The sequence below is a fragment of the Eublepharis macularius genome, chromosome 3, assembly GCF_028583425.1.
Source record: "Eublepharis macularius isolate TG4126 chromosome 3, MPM_Emac_v1.0, whole genome shotgun sequence".
Taxonomy (NCBI): domain Eukaryota; kingdom Metazoa; phylum Chordata; class Lepidosauria; order Squamata; family Eublepharidae; genus Eublepharis; species Eublepharis macularius.
In genome coordinates this window covers 54409406-54436863 of record NC_072792.1, presented here as the reverse complement: position 1 = coordinate 54436863, position 27458 = coordinate 54409406, and the positions used below count along the sequence as shown (strand labels likewise).

The 27458-nt window shown below is 41.8% G+C and overlaps 1 protein-coding gene across 1 annotated transcript in view; it reads right to left on the bottom strand.

Annotated features, from left to right (window-relative positions):
• Positions 1-2543: 2543 nt before the first annotated feature.
• The window catches only part of VWA3B (von Willebrand factor A domain containing 3B), a 97521-nt gene continuing 72606 nt past the window's right edge, over positions 2544-27458 (bottom strand). The window contains exons 22-28 of the mRNA XM_054975038.1: positions 25934-26153; positions 16884-17004; positions 15214-15338; positions 14955-15092; positions 13179-13276; positions 11517-11767; positions 2544-3223 (exon numbers count right to left, since the gene is read on the bottom strand). Coding sequence (XP_054831013.1) covers positions 2922-3223; positions 11517-11767; positions 13179-13276; positions 14955-15092; positions 15214-15338; positions 16884-17004; positions 25934-26153 — 1255 coding nt within the window. The 3' untranslated portion in view covers positions 2544-2921. The remainder of the gene's footprint in view (positions 3224-11516; positions 11768-13178; positions 13277-14954; positions 15093-15213; positions 15339-16883; positions 17005-25933; positions 26154-27458) is intronic.

Here is a 27458-nt window from a genome sequence, read left to right as displayed (position 1 = left end):
AGGATGGGAGTTGATTTCTGTTGCCCCAGAGGGTTGGACAAGAACCAATGCGTTAAAATTAAATCAAGAGAGTTTTCGGTTAAATATTAGGAAGAACTTCCTGACAGAACAGTTCCTCAGTGGAACAGGCTTCCTCGGGAAGTGGTAGGCTCTCCTTCTTTGGAGGCCTCTAAGAGGAAGCTAGCTGACCACCCGATAGCAATGCTGATTCTATGATTCAGCATGAATTGAGGCATTCATGAAAGGGAGAGCATGAAGGGATCAGCTGGTGCTAGGTACTCATGGCCTTTTATGTGCTGAGGGTAATGCCACTTTGGGGTTAGTACGTGCTCTGCACCACATTCTGCACCTGAATCAGGCCCTTCCACAGGGAACTTGCAGCTGCCACATGGTTGCAACTTGCAAGTCCCCATGGTAATCACATGTTAAATGTAAACGTAGTTTGGGCCTCAGTCAAAATGTTAATAGACAAGCAATGCAAAATGGCCACTCCTGGTATGAAACCTTTCTTATCCTGTTCTCCGGGGGCTTTACTGCATTTTTTCCCCTTGGGTGCTGCTTCTTTTTGCATTGTCACCTGCTTAGTGACAGCATTCTTATGACTTTTAAAAACTGCCTAACTGGGAGAAATGCAATCAGGACAAATTTCCTCTCCCCATATCTACAATTGCTGAAAAGATGTAGCTGTTATGGGAGGAATCTAGATGGTGAGTCTATAAGCAGCTGCTGTCACAAGAGACTGTACCTCTGCACTGAGAGAGAAGTTTTCTATGACTGCTTCAAGGATGATAGGAAGCTTGGAGATCTACTGGGTGAAAAGTTACAGGTGCACCCCAAAGAGTCTAGTACTGTAGTTTTGACGCTACTCATCTTGCCCGCTCCAGTGATCAAGAGAAGGAAGACCAGGGCCAGTTCCAGTCTGATGGGGCCATGGACCCCCATATGCATCCTTTCTGTCTGATGGTGTTGGACTTCTAACTGCTTCATTCTCTTGCAAGCTCTGCTGTTACTTGAGGAGGCTTGAAAACGCTGTAATCAGACCTCCTCCCTGAGGCACCCTTCCCCATGAGAAACTGGAGAGTGACCAAAGGCCCTGTAATATCACAGGGGCCTCTAGATCAGAGATGGCAGCCCCACAAACCTCTCTAGGGAGCCTGTTCCATAGGCTGGGAGTTGCCATACAAAAGGTACAGGTACATTAATTAGCATCTTGAACTGAACTCTGAAATTAATTAGCAGCTAATGTAGCTGCTTTAGAATAGGTAAAATATGTTTCCTTCAGCCAGTCCCCAGGAATAATCAGGCTGTCTCATTCTGAACCAGCTGCAGTGTCTGGGTTGTCCTCAAGGCCAGCCTCACAGAGTGCATTACTGCAAAGTTACAAAAGCATGGATCACTGTAGCCAGATTAGCTGATTCTCAGAATGGACAGAGCTAGCGAATCAGATGAAGCTGATAAAAGGTACTCTTGGCCACTATACCAGCCAGCTTTTCAGACAGCACAGCTGGGTCCATGAGCATCCCCAGGGCTTTTTTTCAGCTGGAACGTGATGGAACGGACTTTAGATTGCACGGGGAGGGGCCACCAGCCATGTGACCATTTTCGCCAAGGGTGATTTAAACTTTAAAAAACTCCCTTGTTCCAGCTGAACCAAAGTGATGTCATTGTGCAGTCCTGAGTTCCACCACCTCTTTTCCCAGAAAAAAAAGCGCTGAGCATCCCTAAGCTCTTAACCTGCTCTGCAAATATCAGATCCAGTCTATTGACATCAAGTCCACCCAATCCCTCTAAACATCAGCCTTCCCAGCCAGCATCATCTGTCTTGTCTAGATTCAGCTTCAGTTTGTTCTGCCTTAGACTTGTGACCAAGGAAAATACCACCAACCTGTAAAGCCAGACCTAAAACATCTTTCTGAAATGTTATAACAGAATTCTAATGAGTTGCTTGTTTTTTTTTACCCTTTTAAAAACCTTTTTTTAACTTTTGCGTTTGGAGTTTTAATCCAGTTCCTCCTTACTTTATCTTAAACTTCTACCTCATGAGGGCCCTGGCCCCAGTCAACACTTTCTTATATTTCCACTCTCACATTGCTCTATTTTACCCAGAGTTTGTATAGATGGTAGTTTGGCAGAATGGTCACTGGGTAAGGGTGGTTGTGAGGTTTAAAAAAGGATCTTTTTTTCTTAAACAGAAGTATAATTTTTTTTTGGTTTCAGAATAGTTCTTAAGCTTTGTGGTTTCAAAAATAGTTATATCTTCACAGACCCATTAATGAAAACTTATTTTCCATGCAGATCTTCACTAACAGGATAAACTATCTTCCCATTCACACAGACACAGATTCACTCAGGCCTTTCCACACAGGTTGCCTGACCTAGATAGAACAATCTCTCTCAGATATACACAGACTCTCTGTCTCTCTCAGGTACACAAACCATTTGCCTGACAGAGTTTTTCACAACTTTATTCAGCAGAGGCGCCACCCAGATTGCCTGACTGAATCTGAATGATTGCTCTCAGCTCACTAACTAAAAAACTGCAATTCACTCTGCACCCTAGGGTACAGCAACATTTTTTTTAAAAAAACACACATTAGCAAGCAGAAATTAAATCCAAATTAAATATACTGCAAAACATTACAAGAATATTCACAACCAAATTGCAATGGGGGCAGATGGACAATCCTTGTAGACTTGCAGAACTGCACTGATGTACTCAGGTGATTCCTTCACTCTGGGTCTGTAGATAAAGTAGGATTTTGTTTGTGTGGCCAGATTTTAAAAGATGTCAGCCAACACATCTCCAAAGTAATTGTGCTATACTTTACAATTTTAATATTAAAAATTTAGTATCAAATTTAATGGTTTATTTAGCATTGATATGATACAGTTTTATAGCTGGTAACTACTCCCCCCAGCCTTCACAGTTGGCACTGTTCCTTTTTCACAACTGGAGGGCGGCCTTTCCTCTGAGCTATGTGGTACTGTTGAAGCCGTCGTGCCAAATCTTCCACCTTCTCAATACTCGAAAGGGAGCAGTTACTGCTACCACTGCTGCTGCTGGCTGCGACACTGGTAAGCTGGGGGGCGCTTTGCTGGTGCTCAGAAAGGCAACGAGAGCAATGGAGACGGTTGCGCAGCTTGTCCTCTGAAGACTTTACAGAAAGCCACACAGATCTACGTCTTGGACGAAAAGGGGCTGAAGAATCACCATAAGCAGGTGCTGGCGCACAAGAGATTAGGAGAAAAATGACATACACTTAGTGATGCAAAAATAAATGTGGTGGTTGGTTAGATATATGAAAGTAACATAACAGCATACACAATAAAGTATAATTTCAAAATAAGGTTCACTACATTGGGGGGTCTTCATGCCAGATGCTGTGTTGTGAAGGGCCCCTTGTTTGTGGGCATGTGAGGAGAGCAAAATCACCATGCCCCCTTGCCTCTCTTTGCATACATGATGAGAAGAGCAACAGGATGGCAAAGCAATGACACTCAGAAACTCAGATAATTTTTTTCAGCACAGGGAAGTTGAGAGACAGCTCTTTGCCTTCCCTCATGATGCAGCCACTGCCCACTTCGAGAAACTCCACAATATTCTACGTGTGCTTGTGGTGCAGAACCCACTGCCCTGAATCAATCACAAATCTGATGACTCCTTTTTCCGTCATGTGCTGGCAGCTCAGTAGGGACTGTAGTGCCACTGGGAGGGGGGGTAGAAGATCTGGGAAAGGGTGAAATCATTGCAGTAAGTAGATTGGGAAAGAGACACTCACTGAAATAAAATTGCCCATTCTGACAAAATCTGCAGCTTTCCTAATAGAAAAGAGCCCACAAAATTAATTATGTTCAAAGCTCTAGCACTAGACATACAAAAAGGATATAGACAAAGACAGGAACACACACACACACACACACACACAGAAGCACATCAGAATACAAATGAAGTCTAAAGTATTCAAGAATTCTCAGTGTAACTCTTGTTGGTTTTAATAGGCACTAATTAATGTTTTACAGTTCATGTCTTAAGATTATCGAGTTCAAAAATCTTTACGAATTGCCCTTCTACAGTGTAAAATACCACTTACTCAGTAGGAAAATGGCAATCACTCATTTTAAGATGCAAGGGTGCTAAGGACATCTTCCTGAAAATTAGCATTTACTACAGGCTCTTCTAACCAAAATGCTGTTCTTTGAATCTCAATCCTACAATAACAAGTTCATTTTGTATGTACATTTAAACAGCCATTGAAATGTCATGGCTAAAACTCATGATTTAACGGGTTTTTTTAAAAAAATTATTATATTCTTGGGAGGTAGACAATATTTTCAAACTAATTTCTACATCACCTTTTTGTTTCGTCAAATTAGAAAACAGTTTTGTTAAATTACCATTGCAAAGTTTTGTCCAGAAAAGTCCAGCAACATTTTATTTATTCTTCTTCCATAAAAGTACCCATGTGTGATCAGATAAATAGAAAGTGTGCTCTGAATCTACGTATTAGATTTTAATCATATGATTCTGCATCTTCTACAACTCTGCTACGGCTACGCTGTATTGGACGAAAGATTTTTAAATCTCTCAAACTCTTTATTAAATTATCACTAAAAATGTGGGCGAGTCATTCCTCCAGAACGAGGTAGGAGGAGGCATGAGGCACTTCCTGATGTGCAGAATGCTCTTCTGTTAGAATGTGCTGGGAGGGGAAACTCTGTATGTTCCCCAGGATGCCTGCAGAGGGAGCTGACTGGAATGGTACAGTTGGCTGTGAGAACAAATATTGTACGTTATTTGGAAATAAAGCAATAATTTTGAAAACAAGTGTCATAAAATAATTCCTGATGAGGCGCCACAAACACATCATTTCTGAAAATACACATAAGCAGTAAAGAACATCATCATTTTTAAAAGTTTGAAATCACCATTTAACATATACGTAAGCTTTCTTACCAGTTATTTGGAATGAAAGAGAGTAAGAGCCGACTACAAACCTGGACCTCTTGTGAGCTAAAGATAAAACTAAGAAAACATCCAATAGCTAGGAATGAAGCAACTCCTTATGGAACACTAGAAGACTAGTACTGAAAAAGATCCTAGCAAGGTTGTGAACAAGCAACATGAATGGGAGAGAGCTTTGAATAGTCCTGAGCTTTGAATAGTCCTTGTAACAAAGCCCAAAGTTCTCTTCTTCCCCATTCCCCCCATTCAATGGCTTTGTATCAAACAACAATCACAGCAAGATGAAACCACTTTGTCATTAAAGACATTGACCTAAAGTTTCACAGCTTTCAAACAGGCACCCTGAACTCAGTGAGGGATGGCTTAATCTCCTCAGTGTCAGAGAAAGCTTTTGACAGGCCTCCACATTGATCAGGCGGAACGTTTATCAGCATCAAGAACTGCATGGTCCAAGCCCAACAAGTAATTGGATTGTGGAATTCACTACCAGCAGATGTCCTGATGGCATGAATGGCTTTAAAACAGACAGATTCATGGAGTTCATTTCCATCCGTGGCTACTAGCCATGATGACTAAAGGGAACGTTCACATTCAGAGGTGTTAAAATCTCTAGATGTCAGTAGTAGGAAGCAATACCAGGGAAAGACCTTGGCCTCTATGACCTGTTTGTTGGTCATCCAATGCAAGTGTTTGACCACAGTATGAAAGAGGATGCTGGACTAGTGATCTGATCTAGCAGGGAACTTCTTACGTTCTTATGTAGAAAGCCATAGCCATAGTGAACACAGAGCTTCTGAATACAGAAAAGGATGATTACTGATTGCAAGAAAGCACCTACCTCAGGACAAAAATGAAATTGGATGATGATACATCCTGCTCTTCCAGATCTAAGCTATTTGTTACCAGAAATTCTTTAGAACAAGAAAACAAGCAAGATGTTGTAGGAGAATACACTTACCTGGGTTGTATATTAATCTTACATTAACACAGACCTGTCAGAAATGCAATAGCAAATGCAATGAAACACGTAGAAGCAGAAATGAAACAAAAGATGTGGTGCATTTGTCCCCCTTCAAATGCAAGAATAGGTATGAAAAGAGTGATTCCTCTTGTACCTACACTTTTTAGAAGCCAAAGAGAATAATCCTAAGTAGGTCTACTCATAACTTTACTTGAGCATATTTCATGGAGTGTACAGTCAGGAATGTGTACTTAGCATTGCACTGAAAACTTCTCTAGCAGTTTTTAAAGCTAAATTTCTATAAAATAGAGATTCATTCCGAAAGGCTGGAGGCATGAGATTTGGAAGTGCAACCTATGAATAAAAACTGCTCCAAGAGCTAGTTATGAGCATGTTTTATGAAGTGCACATGGCAACTTGGCATCCGACTTCAATGGAAATCAGTATAAATTGTGACATCACTGCTATAGGCATATTGGCATGTTGGTACATGGAGCTTAATGAAGAAATGTCTCCACATCAGTGAAAGCCATAATGGTCCATTCTCACATGGGCAGGAATATTCTAAAACAAAAAAGAACCAGCCCTTTTCCTCATGCTTTCCAATATTTGATTAGAAATGGAGTTGGCAAAAAAAAAAATCACTATCAGCTATACATGTCCCTTTGCTGAATTCTCTGCTCTCCACTGAGGATTATTTCATTGCTGGTTTTCCATGTTATTTGAAAACAGAACGGAACTGCTAGTTAAGGACAGCACTTCTGAAGACAAAAGGCAGACTTTTTTTTGCTAAACAAGAATCCCAGACCAGGAGCTATAACCGCAGCTGGCAAAGTTGGCCCAGATAAACCACCACAGCTCTCTGCCTATTCAAAAAGGCATCAGCAGCAGATGGGCACATCCAGTTATCAACACAGTTGTGGCCTTGCCAAAAAGTTGGAGGATTATTTACTTTAGAAATTTATATACCACCTCTCCAGAGACTAGCTTGAGGCAAGTGACAACTAAAACAACAAAACAAAGCCATTAAAACATAGCTATAAAAAAAGAAACTGATTCCATTTTAAAAAGAGCCAGAACACAAAAGAAGCATAAAACACACACCAAACAGCCTAAAGCATAGTCTTCAGGCCAGAAGCTGACAATAAAACAAATTTTAAAAAATATAATACCCCTCAGTTAAAAGTCTGGGTAAAAGTGAATATTTTAGCCTGGCATCTAAAAGGAAATAAAAGTAAGATACATGCCGGGCAAGTCTTACAGAGGAAGACATTCCAAAAGTGAAGTGCCAGGCAGGGGTGGGTGCCTCCCCAAAATTGGTAAATTCAAACTTTTTTTTTACCATATCAGAGGAAAAATTCAGTATTCTCCAAATTCTGAATTGATTCTCTAAGAGCCAAACTACAAGAAACGAATTCCACGAGGAGGAGCACAGGAAGGGAGTCACAATGTTAGCCGGGAAGCTGAGTTTTAAAAGAGATTAGAATGCTTTGTTAATTTCCCCTCTCTACAGAGGGAGGGAGATGCTGCTCAGAGAGTTTGTTAATTTCCTCTTTGTCTCCTGAAAGCTCTGTAAATTTCACCTCCTCTTCTAAGAGGCAATATTTTTCCAGATATATTCCCCCAGAAAAATATCCTCCAGATATTTTTCCCCATAGGGAATAATGGTGAGTGGGTGGGGTCACCTTCTTTGGGGACCAATAAAATTAGCCCCTGGAATCCAATCTTCATGAAACTTGGGGGGGGGTTCTTTAGGGGACAGTCAGGGGTAGGTTCCCTCTGAATTTGGTGAAGTTTAGTTTAAAAATGACCCCCCCCCCCAAATTTTGTTGAAAAATGACCAGATAGCCCCAGAGTGATTTTCCCATAGAAAATAATGGCCTTTTCCCCCCCCTGTAAATTCAGTAAAAATTTAGGATACTTGTTTTTTGATTTGGAATATTTGGACTTTACTGAATCAGCCAAAATTTAGTATTTTAATCTGAATTCCAAATTGAACTGCCAACCCCTAGTGCCATCACTGGAAAAGCCCTGTCTCCGGTCACCATCAGCTTCACCTCTGCGACAAGAGCAGGGCTTCAGAAGAGGATGTTCACTGGTGAGTTAGACCAGGATCAGTTTGGTAAGACAAGAAAATGAAATTTGTTCATTAATTCAATTTGTTCAATAATTCAATGAAATTTGTTCTAATAATTCAAATTTGTTCAATAATTCAAAGTCAATAGACTTTGTTTCAATGCAAAGCAATTCCACTAGCCAGTTCAGTCTCTTATTTGCAGGAAACCTTATCTTGAGGTCAGTGGCTAATATGAGTTCAGCAAACTTGATTTTGAGAACAGGTCTTATATGTGCTTTTCTACCACAATGATCTTTTTCTCCCCATTATATCAATGGCTGAAGAGAGGCACTGAGTTAATAGAAAAATACTTATGATGCCCAAGTTAATAATTTAGGTAGCAATAAAAGAAAACCAGAGTAAAGAGAAGTCTTGAAATCTGGAAACAAACTGAACATAAATCTGATAGGAAGCAGTCATGTCAAAGGGTGTACAAGGAAATATTTATTATTATTCATATTTTAATAATGATGTGCTATGACATCAACATGCAATGTACATTCAGGAAAATCTTGTGAGAAGCAGATAAAAACATTAAAGTATGTACAGAAAGGGGCAGAGCCATTCAAGAACTGACAAGAACAAAGAGAATGATACAATATAAGGAAGCAATTCTAACAATCATCAAGCTTGACACAAGCCCCTAGACACGGGATACTTATTCATTCAGATATATGGAAGCTACACACATTTAATCAACAAGCCAATTTAAAAATAAGAATCTATTGGTTTGTGGATTTAGTATTATTCGGCACTTAAATAAAAGATTAAAATCTAGTTGTTTATGGCTTTATTAAAGATATGCACTCTCACTATTGAGCATAGTAACACTGGTTAGCTGATGAAGGCTAAGTTTGCCTAACCAATGTGAATTATTTGTCAAGAGTAGTTTCCACATAAGCACACCATGTGAATGCAAAGGAAAAAAGGATTCCAAATATGAACAACAATACACAAGTCCCTTAACCATCCAGTAATAGAGATTATTACACACTCATAGGAGCATTCTGGTCTTTGGCCTTTTCCGCATGGTGAACTTTACATCAGGCTTTCTGTATATTCAGCCCATGAGGATCAGATCCGCTTTACTCACTGGTGCTGGCCCTGTACAGCTTCATTTCTTTAATTCCACATTTTGAGGGAGTTGAATCAAAGCAGTGTCTGCTTTTAACTTCTGCACTAAAAAAGTGCCCTGATTCTGCTGCAAGCTTTCTGGGGGAAGATGACCTGTCAGCAGTTTCAACAACGTTCTGTTTTTATTTTTTGCCATGAGAAGCAACATGGTAAGGTTTAGATGTTAGACGGGTTGTATGGCTGAGATGTTTTGGAGGGAAACCGTTTTGAAATATTAAGCAGGATTCAGGACTCCCTGCAAAGTTTTTATGTTAGCCATTGCAGCATTTCCCCCCCAGCATTGTGAACCCTTTAAACATTTCTGTTGTTGTTGAAATAACAACACTGCAACAGTTTTTTTTAAAAAAACAGGAAAAACAAAGATCTTTCCCAGTAGTGCTTTTTCTACCTGAGAAGACAATTTACTGCTGAAGTTAACTGCCAAGACTACTGTGCACACACAACACAAAAAAACCCAACAGCCATGTTGTTGTTTTTTTTTAAAGGATGACAGCCAAAAATGGTGGGGTAAGAAAGGAGACCAATCAGGATGTAGGAGAAGCTGAAAGGCAGGGCCAGGGCTTACCCTGAAGAAAACATTCTGCACTGAAAAAAGCTGTCTTTACTTCAAGGGGGGGAAAGCCCATCAGGGTATGTGCACAGGAAGAAAAGCTGCAGAAAAGCTAGGGAAAGATTGATTTTGCAACAGATGCAACCTTTCTCCATTCAGAACACAAAAAAGTCTGGGAAGCAATTTGGGGACTAAACAGGCGTGTTTTGAACATATGCGCAGAACTTGGGAGGATACACTAACACTGTATGGGGCCAGAATTAGAGAAAAAGTCCCATGCGGAAAAGACCTCTGTTTACTTTCTTCAAAACAACCTGTCTAACAGACACATATTTCCAAAGTTCTAAAGAATCTAGCAAGTGTACAAGATTTGTTCATGGAAAAGGCGACAGGATAATTGATTTAAACACAGAAAGCATCCTGTTGAGATGGATCCTGCAGAACAGTTCATAGAAGTAACTGGAAGACTGGAAGCCTACTCCCTCTTCCCTAAGCAGTCTACTGTTTACTCTAAACATCTTCTCAGAGGGTTGAGGCAGCCTAGCAAAAGGCTCAACTAAATGTTTTGTGCCCAACTTGCAGTACACATAACTTCTGGGAACTATCATTCCTAAGTGCTACAGTGCGGGGGGTCTGCTCATGAGCCCAGTGTGAGGGGGGGGGGCTTCAACCTTCCATTCTAAATCATTTTCTTGAGTTGAAATGGCCACTGTTTGCCCCACTCTAGCTTCCAAGTGTACTGATTGACAATGGAACTGATGGGAAAGGAGGGAAATGCACTTTTGCCCTCTTTCCCCAGTGCCCCCAAACCATAAGTCTGTTAGTCCACGAGGGTTCTACAACCTTGGAAATCAATTGTCCTAGGATCAGAGACTGCTGGAGGGACAGAACAAGGGAAAGGTCTGCAGTCCTTGCACCTACAAATTGCTGGGTTCTAGTTCTGTATTTAAAAGATATTATAGCCTCATACAAAGCCCTCTAGCTGAAAGGAGAAGGAAGTCATACGCCTACTTTCCAAAGAAACCTACCACAGAATCCTTTGTAGACTTGAAAAGTATGATTTTAAAGACCTGGGGCGTTTTCTAACATTTCTGTTGATTTAAAAACAAAACTAAATAAAAGAGTTTTAAAGGCAATGATTGAGAACAAGGAAGTTGGCCAAGAAAAAAGAATTTCTTCTTATGCCCAGTAAGGACTATCCAAAGAAGGATCAGCCGAACAATATATGCCAAGGAAGGGCACCAGTTTCTATCCACATCAAGTAGTGAATTATTGGTTGGAGAACCATATCCAGTTGGGGGGTGGGCAATATGGTGAATTGAAGTCCTGGATTCTGACTGGGAAGGTGACCTGAGTTAAAATCATTTAGCCATGAAGCTTACCTTGGCCCAGTCATTTTCTCAGTAACTTACTTGACATGGTTGTTTGTGAAGATAAAAGATAAAATGAGAGACAGAATACCCTGAGTTCCTTGGAGAAAGAGCAAGATAAAAGTAAGACTATTGTAGCATCTGAAAATATTAATCGTCTGGCCATATGGAAATGAACAGAACAGACTACTGAAGCAGAAAGGGAACAGACATCATGGGTCAGGCAGGGCAGGCACAGATCAAGAAGATCAGAGAAAAAATAGCCAGGTAGTGGGAACAGCCCACCAGTGTGTACTAACCAAGCAAAACTATACACAAGATGGAGTCAAGGATGGAGTGACAAACCTAAGGCAACTTTTCTGTCTCTGAGACATCTGATATTATGACCCCACTAAACTCCTTTTCTAGCTTACTCATGGTACCTTCACTTCCTTTGATAGAAGGCGATGGTGATGAACTCTTTGCTCTGCGTTTTGCTGTCTTTCTAGGGGCAAACAGCATCTCATCAGAGTCAGAGGAAGCCCATCCCTTGCAGGGCTCTTTCTTGCTCTTAGCTCTCCCTTTTCTAGCCTTCGTCTTTTTCTTCCAATCTCCCCCTACAGTTACTGTTGTTATTTCTTTTTCTTCAGCTGGGAGTGCTCTGTGGAAGTGCTTCACAACCTTTACATTTGGCCTAGAATTCAAAGCAAGAGATTAATTGACTGCAAGTGGGACACCTAAAAGTGTGGCAATTAAAGACATGTTAAGTATGTATCACTTATAATATTTTCATCCTGTACCTTCCAGCACACAAATGTGCACACATATATCCTAAAAATTAATTCTGCATAATGGTGCTCTCTCTCCTCTCTGCACTGCTTCCTGCACATAGCACACAACCCCTTTCAGTTCCTGGGCTCTTTATGCTAGCAGCATTGCCTCAGCAGATAGAATGTTACTGAACATTCCATTGTCCCACAGCAGCTCAGAGCCAAACCAGATGCTATGGCAACAACAGTTCTCCCCCCACAAGTTTTATCAAGTGCTGAAACAACTGGAGGGGAGTGTTTCAGTGCTTGAGAAGATGCAGGGGGAAACAAGTTCCCCCGTTCCCACTGCAACATGAGCCTGACCAAGATCAAGTCCTTGTGGCATTTTTATATGACCACATTCTTCTATAAAATAGCATTGGCAGACCCATGACCACTGTAACGTCTAGCTTGGTCCTCAGTCAACAAAGGGAAGAGGCTCATTCCATAAAGCTAAACTGGAGCTCTTGAATTTATGAGATGGAAAGGTGTCAAATATTGTTCATGACAGCAGGGAATGGGGAATATTGTGGTTTGTTTTTCTTTACAAGATCGATAAAAATGGTTTTGGTTGAGTTTTTGCATATTGGCACCGATGTCGCTTCAGTCTCATTTCAAGCACTACCAGGCTAGAATTGTCAATTCTATATCAGATTACAGGAAATTTGGGTGTGGTGCTTGGGGAAGGTGGAGTTTAGGAATGGGAAGGAGTTCATCTTAGATATGATGCCATAGAGTCTTGCCTCTGAAGATGCCATGTCTCCAGGGGAACTGATGTTTGTAGTCTGGAGATCAGTCATAATTCAAGGAGAACTCCAGATTCCAGCTGGAAGTTGGCATCCTTAACCTTCATAGTACCATCCCCAATCAGAGGTATACCCTTTGAAGTTCACTGAAATCAGTGGGCTTCAAAGGGTGTAACTTATAGGATGGACGGTCAAAGCCCTAATACCTCAGCCAAAACCATATGTTGACTTTCCTATTAGGACACAATCACCTTTTAGTCTTTTCCCTCCTCCTCCTACTTAAGAGCCACTTGTCCAGATCACCCTGCCTGAGTGACCAGATACAACACAAATCCTCCCCCCACATCCAATACAGGAAGTAGATATTTAGAATTTATCCTGCTCAATGCATAGCAGAGTGTGAACTTCAATCATCAAGGATATTAGTTCTTAATTTCTCCTTTACTAAGACTACTGGCCGCTGTTCCAGCAGCTTTACTCCAGCTTTGTTTGAGATGTATACAGACACATATTTAATAAAGTGAAAAGAAGGCAATTCAAGTGTACTCACATAAGCTGATCCATCATCTGTGTCATGTTTATGTAACAGCAAGAACAGGTATACCTTTTACGGCTGATTTTAATAAGCCCATTTCGTACACAATGTTCCTGCAGTAACAACACCACTAGTAAGCTCATTACTGACTATTAAACCTAAGCATTACCAATTAAAATTAAAGTAAATGGTGTGTTTCAAAGACCTGAAGTTATACACTGCAGTGCTATATATGGCACAATGCAGAAAAGAGACAATGTACTGGAATAGTCAATAAATCCAATGTAAGTTGATTGCACTAAAATTGGTTGGGATACTCAAACAAATGTTACTTAATAGATTTTTGCAGGACGACCTTCCTTCAGTCCAGTGAGAGTAAGGGACAGACTATATATTACAGTTGTCGCCAGGTTGGCTACAAGGATTTTCAGATGTCATTTTGCAGTTTCCCCACTGGGAATGCAATGCAACTCTGAGGCATACACAGCCCAATTCAGAGAAGAACCATGGCACACAGGGAAAGGGGGTTTAAGTCCCACCCCACATCATCTTCCCAACCTGAAGCAGGGAGCCACTCCTGGCCCTATTGGAAGCTGTACCTAACAGCACAAATAGCAGCTCCCCAGTATCATTTCAGTTTGGACAAATGGTGCAAGGCAAAGGTTGAAGCCCCCTCTCCCTGCATGCCGAGGTCCCAATCCGAACCAGGCCCTGTATTGCTTGGAGTTGTGTTCCCAACAGGAAAGTCACAAACAGCACCTGAAAATTCTCATGGCTGACGTGGAGACAATTGTAATGTACAGTTTGGCTCTAAGATGAAGTAGCAGTGGCATGAAGAAAATCATTCCACAATAGAGCAAGGTGGGTAGCTGTGTTAGTCTGTCTGTAGCAGTAGAAAAGAGCAAGAATCCAGTAGCACCTTCAGATGGTATCTGAAGAAATGAGTGCTGACTCATGAAAGCTCAAACCTGACCACAAATTTTGTTTGTCTTATAGATGCTACTGGACTCTTGCTCTTTTCTACCATTCTATAATATTAATCATGCATGTTTCTTATTGCTAATCACTCATTTTCCCAGTCAGATGAAGCTAATAGGAGGAAATGCGGCAGGACAATTATTTTCTTCCCCCAAAACTTACTGTTAGAGCAAAGGATAGGAAACAGAGCCTTTTTTTCCAGACCAATGTTTGGGCAGCGACTTACACCAACTTAGGTAGAGGTTCCTCCGATCTAGGGGTGGCTGGGGGGGCCCTGGCTGCAATCATCCCTAGCGGGCCAACCCCTGAGGGGACAGCAGGGTGGGTGGCAGTGACAGTGCAGGACCAGGAACTGCCACAGGAAGCTCCCCTGGCAGCCCAATGGAGGGGAGGTGGGCTCGGGCCAGCCCATCAAGGTCAGTTGCCATGGGGCAGCAACTCTCATGGGAGCACAGGGGCAGTCACAGTGCTTGTGCAGGATGTGCAGTTCTGCTTAGGGAGCTGGGGGCAGGCACAGCCGAGGAGGACAGGTACAGACCCGCTCCCTAATTCAAGGGATGAGCTGTGCAAGAGAGAAAGAGGATGCTGCATAGCTCCTCCCCTTGCTGTCTGAGGCCTCAGGAGGGAGATTGGCTTTCTGGGTCTCTCCCAACCAGCAGCTGACCACTGCCCTCTGGAAACCTCAGGAAACTTTCCCCAACACCCACTGAGGGGCACCCTTTATCTCTCACCATGGAGCAGCTCCTTGTGGCTGCCAGCCACGATCTGGATGCCCCACACCGCAACAACTGAACTGCCTACCTCTCTACCTACCTTTCTGTTGTTGTATTTCAAAACTGTGTAGAGTTTATCCTCAGCCGCAGCTTTATTTGGTGTTGCTATGACAATACCCGGTACATAATACTCCTCTCCTGACTGTTTCCTAATTCGAGTAAGTACATAGTCACCAACCTGCAGAACCAAAGAAGAACTGGGTTAAGCCCATCCATTTTAAATGAAATCGTCCCCAAGTTTTATCCTCTTAATATTGATGATGATCCAATTGTCTCAAGAAATAGTAAAGATTAATTACCTGCAAAGATGGGCAAGGCATTGCTCCTCCCACAGGCAAAATGAACTTCAGTGGTACAATCTCAGTCTCCTCACTGGTAAAATCGATAAGTGCATAAGAAGAAGTGATGCTCCTTAGTACTGTCCCTAAAACAAAGGCATGGGGGAAATTTATAACTCAGATTCTGTGCTGCGGTTTACAAAGGATAGAAGGAACCTAAATGTCTTTTAATATGAACTCTACAAGAAACTTTGCAAGACTCAGTCCTAGTCCCTAGCATCTCCAGTTGTAGAGATCTCAGATAACTGGCCAAAGAAAGATTGGGGTTTGAAAACGGCCGTCAGGCAGAGAGTCATCTGTCCCTGGACCGTTGGTCTGATTCACTATAAAGAAGATTGCAGCATGCTCATAACCCTGGCTCTCCTGCCTCTTGCAACAAAATGCTGATCTACTTCAAATTCCATATCCAATATTTATTAAAAATCAGAGTCCCAAAATGTTACTAACAATGGAAAACAAGAGGATGATGAGGGGACTACTACTGCAGTGAATCTCTGCAGCTATTTTTTTTTATTCTAAATGCAGTGTGGAAAGCTTGTAATGACTTATTAGAACAGTGAACTGCCTATTTCTACAGTTGCACCAGCCAACCTAATGGTTGTGCAGTCTATCATGTGAAAATGCTTGAAAATGTGAAAGCAATACTTCAGATTCAGAAATCAAAAGGGGAGTCTGGACAGGTCTTCCAATTGTAAAAGTCAAGATTTCTACATCCCACAGAGTTGCCAAGCTCAAACCCCAACTCAAACTTTGCCCCTACCCTAATCATGCTATGCATCCCTTCCCTCTCCCCTATTTCACACTGCAAAGAGCAGCATACTATGCAAAAACAAACAAAAGCCTTTCTGTGCTCAAAATCCTCAATTCTTGCAAAAAAAAACCCTATATACATTTGCTTTGTGGAATGAAGATTCTAAACATTTGTGCCAGCACTGCCCTGCACCCTCTGAAATGTGAGAAAAATCAGGCATAGACCCATGTGACCAAGTTTGGAGGCAAGGGCTGGGCATTCCAGTGTTACCAACCTCTACACCACAAATCACACTGGCATGTGGCTAACAACAGCAAGTGGTTTAACAGAGCAGGTAAAACATGGAAGCTTCGGCGATCAAGGGATGATAAATAACTTGATTTCAATATAAGTTTAACTAGGCTTCTGTGACTGTTCAGCTGTAGACTCACAGAGGATCAATGGAACAGCAGGCCTGTCCATCCAAGGGATCTCCTAACACAGTCAGTTTATGTTGCGATCTCTGCCTTGGTTTTAAATCTGTGAGTGATGCTCTTTCATGGCAACTTTCAGAATCCCACTGGTGTTTCACCAACTCCCCCAAGCCTGCTTGTACATTATACTGCTCGCTCCGTGTATCTTGCCTTTTCCCAGCTTCATCCACCTCACCGCCCCACCCCCCGGGCCAAAACAACGTTTTTTAAAGTCATAGCTGAGGGTAGGGGCTGCTAGGAAACTGATTAATGTCATTCTTGTTGAATTTGTGCAGATGTATTAGTTGGGACTTTCCACTCTAAGCATTTACAAATGTATCTCAGGTGTTGACATTAGGTCCTTAAATCATAAATAGTCTTAGGACAGAATTCTAGACATTTCTGATTGCTACACATATACTGTTTACCTGGATAATAAAATCCTGTGCTTTCTGATCTTGCAATGACCTTTCGACCTCGAAGACTATCGAACGTTTTTCCTTTTTGTTTCCTCTTTACCTGGGGCCTTGTTTGTAATTTCTGTTGTATCTGTGAAAGGGATTTTTTTCCATTGCTAGGATATCACTCAAATGAACAACATCAATATCAAAGAAAGAGTATATAGTAGAGGCAGCATGTGCTCAACCAACCTTAAGAAATAAGTATCTTGCAGTTTTCAGGTATCGTTATAGAACACCAACGATTCTTTTCAGCTTTCAAAATCCATTACTCCCCAGTGCCCAGTGAGAGAAAAGGTGTCTTGCATGCAGAAGGCCCCAGGTTCCATCTCCACCCTGATACAAGGATTTCAGGCACCTGGACTGGGAAGGACCTCTGAACCCCAGACCCTGGAGAGTCACTGCCAGTCACAGAGTACTGGGGCAGATGGGCCATCAGTCTAACAAACCATAAGAGAGCTTCACACGTTCTGAAGCATCCTCTCAACTTCTTTTTGTAGAAATCATTTGTATTTCCTTCTACTCTCATCTGGGTAAAATAACAACAACTGAAACAGCATTTTGTTTTTGAGGGTTTCCTCTAGACAGCACCTCATTACATCATGAATAGGAAAAAGTTCTACATTCATTATGTTTTTACTGGGCCCCTCTGAAAAATATTGGGATGGATGGAGAGCCAAGTATATTGTCTTGAGGCAGGAAAAAAAAATCTGTGTTTGACAGTATAAAAGACATGTGGGATTGAAAGCAGCAATTGTAGATACAGTAGAATGCTGTACCTGCCCTGGAGAAATAGGGATCAAGTTTCTCAGTAGAAACTACTGATGAGTGAGCAAGTGAATCCAACTTGAAGAGGGAGCTGATTTTTACATATCTTCTCGATCCCTATTATAAACTAAATTCCCTGACCACTAGTTTTACTTTAATGGGACTGCTCTACAGCATGAAATTTGAGGATTTCAGCTCCTGCAAACTCTTCATCAGTGCTGCTTAGTCATCACTGAAATAAAATGTGTGATTACTTTGAACACTTGAAATGAGCTTTATAAATGCTAAGTCTTCTTTCTCCTTTGTACTTTAAATCCTAGATTTTATAATTATCAGAACATTTCATTTTCTGTATTGTCGAAGGCTTTCACGGCCGGAGAACGATGGTTGTTGTGGGTTTTCCGGGCTGTATTGCCGTGGTCTTGGCATTGTAGTTCCTGACGTTTCGCCAGCAGCTGTGGCTGGCATCTTCAGAGGTGTATCACCAAAAGACAGAGATCTCTCAGTGTCACAGTGTGGAAAAGACGTTGGCAGGTCATTTATATCTACTGAGGAGGGGTGGGGTTGAGCTGAGTCATCCTGTAAGAGTTTCCCAGGGTGTGGAATGCTAATGGCGGGAGGCTTCACTGTATCCTGAGGAGATTCTTTTGCATATGGATTGGTGCTTGATGTGCTAATCTTCTCTGCAGGGCTATTGTCGGGTATAGAGTGTTTTGTTAGCCTGGTGTTTTTCAGAACTGGAAACCATGCTCTGTTCATTCTTAAGGTTTCTTCTTTCCTGTTGAAGTTTTGCTTATGCTTGTGAATTTCAATGGCTTCCCTGTGCAGTCTGATAAAGTAGTTGGAAGTGTTGTCCAGTATTTTGGTGTCCTGGAATAAGATACTGTGCCCTGTTTGAGTTGGGCTATGTTCAGCCACTGCTGATTTTTCAGACCCACCCAAAAATACAACAGATGCTACGATCAGCAAAAGACAGTAGAGACCCCCTCACCTCTGCAGGAGTATACCGTATACCCTGCAGCTGTGGACAAGTTTACATCGGGACCACAAAGCGTAGCATCCAGACAAGAATAAAAGAACATGAAAGACACTGCAGACTTGGACAACCTGAAAAATCAGCCCGGAAAAACCACAACAACCATCATTTCATTTTCTATTTTGCTAAAATGAACGGTTATTAAACAATCTAACTAGCCCAGACCATACCCTCTACCTTTCCTTGAAATCTAGTTTGGACCAAAGGGCTGGATCCTATGGATTTGTCCTGCTAACAGTAACCCCTTCCTCTCATGCAACATGCCTTCCTCCAATCCTACAAGTTCTTGGAAGGTGCTACCATTAGCAGAACAAGTCCATAGGATCCAACCCCAAATCTGCAACTGCTTTACTTATTTCTCCCTTCTTGAACGGTATAAAAATCCATTTTGTCCTCTAGCAAGGTACTTGAGAAAAGGCCTGGCCAAACCATGCTTCTCTTTGTACTGCACCCTTTTCCATTGTGCAATGGAGTGCATTCTTCATTGTGTTCCAGCCCTCTGAATGCATTCCTCCATCAAGAGGATCATAAAAAATCAGCACTTTTCAATGGGCCCTAAAGCCCCTAGCCCCAAAGGAAAGCACTGTATAGGGAAGAACCATCTCTGCAACAGACAAAGAGGAGCACAACTGGAATTAATGCTTTAGGATCCAAACCTCCCCAGCCTGTGCAGGTGTCTAGCTAGTCTTTAAATACCAGGCATACCAGGCATCATCACTGTTAACCATGTACATAATAACTATATGGCTCTACGATAGAAAAAGAAGGGTTATACTTGGCCAGATACATTGGAGCAAGCCAAGCCCGGGCAACACTGCCAGCACTTCAGGGGCTCTCCTTAGACCTGGCTAGTGGCTGTGCAGGTCTGGGAGGTGATGATGGGCATAAGCCAGGCTCACTACTTTCTCCCACAGCATCAGCCCAGCAGCTGTTGTATGGGCCAATCACATTAGTCCAGCATCCCCCTGTTCAGAACACGTGCTAGAGTATCCCTTTTCCTCTCTCCCTGGCTCTACCACATGAAGGCTTGATAATACAACTCCTGAACTTGTTGGTAACCCACATTCTTCTAAGTTTATTCAACAATTTATTGTATCTCTATATATGGCAATAAAGGGATTCAGTTAGCATTTGTTTAAACTGGCTTTAAGAAGTGTTAAAATCTAAGAAAGCAACATTGCGTGCCTATTTATTAATTTACAATGGAAATTACCCCTTCTGACTGATTATGTTTTTTCTTTTCTTTTTTTTTCCTTTTTTTACATAACTACAAAACACTACACCAGACTATCACAAGGAAAGAGGAGAGGGAAAGGACAAAGGGAGGTGGAAAAAGAAAAGGGGGGGGGGAATGAACTACAAACACTAAACACTACACTTCAATATTTCCCTTCATACTGTCATAATACAAAAATAGCTCCATAGAATAATGATGGAGTGGTTAATCATACAGAGAATAAACATTTCAAATTCTGATTAAACTTTCCTCCCCCTTCTAGGTCCCGGACGCAATTCTCTCTGTGCAACTGCTGTTGCGATGCTCTCCTCCTCCTCCCCCCCCTCCGGCTCCTCCTTTTCTTCGTTCTTGGTGCAGCAGAGTTCTGGGTTTTTATTCTCAAAATCCTTTAGTTGATCTTCTGATAATATCTTATAGGCCTGATCTTTATATCTGAACCATATTCCTTCCGGGAATAACCATTTGTACTTTATTCCCTGGTCCCTCAGAAGAGCTGCAAACTTTTTATATTTAAAACGCCGTTTCCGGACTAGAAATGGAACGTCCTTCAAAATCTTGACTTTCAAACCCATAAAGTCCAAGTCCGCATTGTATGAGTTATATAGGATGGTGTCCCGAATCTTTTTAGATGAAAAGTCAATAATGATCTCACGAGGCAACTGTCGCTTTGTTGCATATTTTGAAGAAGCCCGACGGACCTCCAAAATGGCGCTTTTAACCTCTTCTTTAGTCGTCCTCGCGGGTGTCGCCAGTAGTTCCGAGACCAAATCCCACAGATCCTCATTTTCCTCCTCTTTCACGTTTTGGAGACGCAAAATTGTCTGCGTTCGTTCCACCTGTAGCCCGATCAGCTGGTTCTCCACCAACTTCAGCTCCTTTTTTGTAGCCTTCACAAGTGACGCACTTTCCAGAGCAGACTTTTCTGCCCCCCCCGCTGCTGCCTTAATGGTTTTCACCTCGCTTTCAACTAAGCCCACCCTTTGATCAGTTTCGTTCAGCTTGTCAACAAAGGGTTTTATGGCTTCCACCACCGCCCTGCGCACCAACTCTTCGAGCGACTCCCCCTTCAAAGTAGCCGAGATTGACTTACCGAGAGCGGGACTTTGCTTCTTTGCTGCCATTTTGGGGGGGGGGGGGCGCCAACAAAATTCTGGAACTCAACGAAGGGGAAGAGCGAGTCTTCTTCAGATCAACCTCTCCTTCACAAACGCTTGTAAAACAGAAGGGATTCGCTTGTTTACAGGCTCCCGCCTGTTTCTTTTACTTGCCGTTTCTCGTTGCCCGGCGGCACTCGAGGCGCCGCGCACATCTGCCGGCCTCCATAGGGACAAACGGGCAATTCCCCCCCTGCATTGATTTCGGGGAGTTCTTCCCGCCGCGTCCCGGACCCTGGCTCCCTCCCTGGGAGTCCTGGGGGCTAATCCTTGCGGATCAGCCGCCCGGTCAGGGTGCCCGGTCGTTTCCTCCCGGACCAGCCGAGAGGAGCGTCCGGCATGGCTGAGAAAACGAAACCGAATCCTGACTGATTATGTTTTTAAGAACAACTGGTGTTTACCATGACTAATATCAGGTGGAAGATTAATTGTGTGTTCATTCATTTAGGGAAGTGAAATTAAACAGAAAAACCTAGCAATCATCAGAAACATTTCATTTCCATGAACTTCGTGCAATTTTGATGGCTATTTGCATTTCTGTCACTCACTCTTAAAGCATTACAGTTGCAGATTAACAATTACTGGTGCTCTGATTAGATTCCTAAAGCAGGTTGTCCCAGGATAAGTGATTGCACAGAGTTAATCACATCAAGCTCTGTAGCATATGCTGGTGTGTTAGGACAACAGCAAACAAAATATGCAGCGAGAGCCAGCAAAACCTAGAAATATTTCTACTACTGCTCAGCTGAAGTATAAACTAATGTCAGGGAAAAATGAATGTGTAGCTATCTTACTCATTGAATATATACTAATTAAAAAGAATACATGAAGATAAAGATGGTTAAATTATTTGAAATATTTACATCCTGCCTCTCCCTTAAAGGGCTCAAGGCAGTTCACAAATGATGCAAGTAGCATCAGGAACAATTATTCATGTTAAATGCTTCAAAACAAAATAACAACCAAAATATGCTATCCCAAATAATTACATTCTACACATGAATTCCATAACATCAGAGAATTTTGAAATGATCCCACAGGTTATATTCCCAGTGCTACTTGTGAGCTATCCTGCTGTTACACTTATATCTTCCAAATCAGAGATTTGCAGAGCAATCCTAAATGGTTACACCCTTCTAAGCTCATTGACTTCAGTGGTAGAATGGTAAAAGCAGGTGACCAGCATGGACTTGTGTGGAAGAATCTCAATTTCCCCTCCCTCACATTTTTTCTTTCCCTTCCCTGAAAGCCCCCATAGCCTTTCCCTTTTTTCTGCTTCCTTCTCCCCTTCCTACCCACCAGCCAACCTATCTCCCCCCCCCTTGTCTTCAGCTTTGCCTCCTTCCCTCCTCCACCCAGGAAAACTATGGACCAGTTTCATGGTGCTGGCTGCCAGGAATGCTAGAGAACCCACAAGGACTTCCAGGGAGCATCTCACTTTCCCATGTGTCCCATCCCCACATTATTTCCTCTTTCCCTCCACCTGGCAACTCCGATATCCTCACTTTTCCTTGCTTCCTTCTCTCCTTCCTACCCACCAACCAACCTTTTATTCCCCCCCCCCATTCAGTTATATTTATTATTTACTTAATTTATACCCTGCCTTTCTCCACAACGGGGACCCAAAGCTGCTCATATTATCACACTTCTTTCTTCCACTTTATCCTCACAACAAGCCCATGAGGCAAGTTAGGCTGAGAGAGAGAGAGATTGGCCCAAGGACACCTGGATTCCATCTGGTGGCTGCTGTTGAACAGTAGCAAGCAGCCAGACGAAGTGAGTCGTGCAAGGTGCATGGTAGCAAGTTGCCTGGTCATTGCTGCTAGGCCTGGCCCTGATGAATCCTCATCTAAAAGGTCAAAACAGTCCTGGATAGGGCACTGCCCCCTCCTCCTGACTTTTACTGACAGATATCAAGGCTGGAAAGACTGCTCTGGCTATGTAGCAACAGCTACTAAGGGAATTTGTTTCTTTAAACTACAAGTTCTGCTTCTATCATTTTGAGGCTTTTAACCCCAACTGTATTTTTTCCAGATTTTTCTGCAAACCTGGGTCTTTTCTTGGGTTTGTGAAAGATCTGTCTTTTTCTGTTCATGGTCCCAGTTTCTGGATTTAAGTATCCACAGTATCTCTACTGAGAATTGAATATATTGATAACTCTGCTTAGGATGGCCCTGTTAGAACAGAACTGGAGGTCATCCTTTGCAACTCCTGCCTCTGGACCAAGTGACCACTGTCATAAGTAGTTCATTGACATTAGCTGTGTGGATTTGGCTCATCTATTAGTAAAGGTGTGAAAATGAAAAATTTCCAGGGGGTGTGTTTTTTCCTGTTTTTTCCCTCAAGGACTTCTTTCCGAACTGGAAATGTAGGGAAACTTTTTTAAAAATCTGATGAAACGTTCCTTCCTTTGGAATTAGATAAATGCTTTAAAAAAAAAAGGTTTTACACACTCAGAATATGTAATATGAAACTGAATTTTTTTACAGAAAACAATCTACTGCATTAGATAAGGATAATTCCTGTGAATTCTGTAGACTTACACAGTATTTTCAAGAACATATTTATTGTTTAAATGTGCTTAATGTTGTCTACAACAGTATGTTAACAATGTTGTCCACAATAATGATAATACACAATTGAAGAGTTCAGTGTTTTCATTGCTATAAACTTTGATTCTCAACATCACTCTACATCCTTCCATTGATTGCTCTTATAAACCCTATACCATTTTACTCAAAGAGCTGGTTTTTACCTATAGTTCCCCAATATCAGGCCCCCCCACAAGTGGTGCCTGTCAGCACTAGAGTTGCCAGCCCCCTTACCTCAAAAGTGGGGGTGGGTGGATAGGTGGGGTTGCTGGCAGTTGCAGGGGACCTGATCCACATTCCTCATCCATGCACTCTGGAGGCCCCAATGACATCACTTCCAATTGAAAAATGGAAGCAATGGGATTTCAGCTGGGGCACCATGCCATCTGCTGACATCTTTCTTGGAGTTTACCAAGTGCTTTTAGAAACTGGGTGGGGCTAGGTGGGGCTTTTGACCTGCAAGGTTTCTGATTGGTCACAGGAGATTTGATTGGCTGTGCATTTTTAAAAAAATGTTGATTTGGAAGCATCTGCCATCACAGCACAAGGTTCTTCACTATGGGACTGAAGATAAGCTATGGGAGCCATTTCGTAGCTATACCCACCACACTGTATCAGAATTCAAAAGATGCTCACAGGGTCAAAAAGGTTGGAGACCCCTGCCCTAAATAAATCCTAATAGTTAAGCTTTCATGTCATAATCACGTGTTATATTGTATCTGTTTCATCAGATTAACACTACAATTATATGTACAATTATTTGGATTGTCCCATCACTGAATTAAGGAGGTCTTTGAAATAAATGTGTCTAGGACCAGACTGAAATCCTCATTCTTGGGTCTTAAAATTTCTTAAATTCAGACAGAGAGGACTGGCAGTTCTAATTTATACACACTTTAACAGGTCACAAAAGAAGAGCTTTTCATTTTTTATGATTTGGAGAAAATGGACAGCTGAAAATCACATAGAAGCCTGTCCATTTTTCAAAAGATAAGCTCTCACTGTTATGCTCGCCAAACACCTCTATTTTAAAAACCTTTATTAGCATTTTAATAACCATCTTTTAAATAATGTCTTTGTTTCTCTGATTGAATGCTTGGTTTAGTATAATCCTGCTAGGGAAAAGTTTTCATTTCTTGACTGTCCATTTCAATTACAGATTACATCAGTCAATCAAAGCACAGGGAGCATGACTTTTCCAAATCAAAATTGCACACTGCCTTCAAATGAATACTATTTAAAGCTGAACTAAGAACTACTAGATATGCTACATTTTCCTTATGCCTCAGATTTACACAGGTTTAGGGAAATATTTGCAGTCTTTAGATGTGCCAGAGAACAGTGGCTTACCCTTATTATACTTATGGAGACATCATTCTTTTGCTACCAAGTATATAGGCTGTGCGTTGTCCTACAGAAAACACAAAGCCTCTATGCATCCATGTAGCAAGGAAAACATCCAGTAAGCCAAATCTTGGCTTGATCTTTAGTGTCCTTCACTGAATTGACAGGTTAGGGTGTTGTCTGTTCTGGCTATATACTTCCACACCTAAACTGTCCAAACGTTATAATCCACTAAGTTGTACAAAACTGTATGGTTTGATCAAAACCCATTTTGTTGTGCTGTTTTAAATAGAGATAGCACCAAGGGATTTTAAACCTGACTTTGTAGCTGTTTTCTTGCCCAGACTGTATTCATTGTGGTTTCTCATTATACGAATTCACAAACCATAATAACTAAGGAGCATCTCATAGCCTCCAGGTCACAAAGACTACAATATAGAAAAGATGTCCTCATTGATGGGAGAGGGACAAGGTCCCAGGGACAACTGGGACTTATGCACAACCCAAACTTTGTCATTTATGTCTGGCAGATTAGCCAGTTTGTTGTACAAACCATAGTTGAAACAAATCCAGCCATATTTAAATGTTGAGAAGTTAAAGAAGGAAATGATTCTGCAACCCACCGCTTATATACTAGGAGCCTCAGTGTCCATCTTTCTCTGTTGTTCTTTTTCAACGGTAATATCACAGTAATGTACTCTTGGTTGCTGCTCACAGCAATGTGCTCCTTTCCCTGCCAGTTTCTGCCTAATGTTTCAATACACAAATATATATGTATGCATCTGAATTATGTTAGCATGCCTAACAAACCTATCACAAACCAAAAAGAAATTCTGCATACTGGACCTTTTCCGAAATAATGGTTTGAGGCCACTGCTGATGACACCTACCTCTTTACTGTGGCAGAGATGAAATGGGCAGATTCTCCGAGCTTCCTCTTTGGAAGCTTCCTGAAGCTCAGAGGCCTGGTCTATATATGATAGCCCAGTCAGAAGCTCATCTTCCAGCAACTTCACATCTTCATAGGTGATGGGCCAATTCAGTTGTTCCAAAGCCTGTAGCAAAGATTCCTTGTTTTCCAGGTATGAGACTGGATGGTCCTGTACATACCTTTAAAATAAATAATATGCAAGTTCTATATCACTGTGGATGCCATGAGCAGTCAGTGGAAAAGTGGCTACTATTTACATGCATGGAAAGGTGGTAAGGATAGGTTGCCACTTATTTAAAAAACAGAGGCTCTGAACCTTTAACATTGGCTTGACATATGCCAGATTTCCTAGCATGGAACTGTGGTAATAGGCTAAGCTGCACCAGATGAATTTTGGCCATTGTGCAGCTATAAAAACCATAAGGAACTTGTGATGAAAAATGACAACAGATCACTGTGAGGAAATTATAAGAAATATCCTTTGAGGAGAGATGTGTCAATTCTCAATTGTCATGAGTTATAATAGGCAATGGGAACATCTGTATTTAGAGCCAGAATACCTTTAGTTAATCTATTACAGTGTTAAAGCAATTTGACCAAGGTTTTCCAGTGAGGTTCACAGCTGTAGCCCTAACTATCAATATGCCAAGAGTCCCATGTATAGGGCATCCATAGCACAAGGTGAAGGGGCTTTTAAGCCTTCCCCCTGCTCTATTTTCCTAATAAAAAATGGCCCTGGGGCAGTGCCATTTGCCCCACTGTGAAAAAAAAACTGGTATCAGTTGTATGCACATTTTTCTCATCAAGACAAATAGCACTTCCCTGGGGCCATTTTTGACTGGGAAAATGGAGAAACAGGAAGGCTTACAAAGCCCTTTCCCACAGGTTCCTGCATGGCTAGTGAGTTTAATAAAAATACTACATGCTCCAGACATGTAACTCTCAGAGTATACTGTAGTTAGGAGATCTGACCCCAGGTTTCTCTAGTCTGACTCCCTACTGTAATACTACACACTCCCCCAATATAGTCTGCTGTGGCAGTCCTACTAATCTGAATAAGATTTTTAAATGTTCCATTTTACAGGTAAAAACAGCACCTGCCTGTTCTTTCATTAATGATCACATGGCTGCCTTATACCGAGTCAGACCATTGATCTGTTGGGGTCAATATTGTCTGCTCTGACTGACAGCAGCTCTCCAGAGCCTCCATCACGTATTATTTGATCTTTTTAACTGGAGATCTTTTTAACCAGGGATCTTCTACACACAAAGTGGATATTCTACCACAGAGCCAGGGGCGTTTTATAGTGGAAGCGGTTTCCAGAGGAAGGCTCTCATATTATTGGTCTTTGAAAGACTTTGTAATATCATCTTACTCAAATGGGCATTCTTGTAAATTTCTGGTCCTTTCACAGCCTGGCTTTTGGCAATAGGATTGGCTGATAACAGTGATACTGTTATTTTATCTTTGTTTATGATGACTT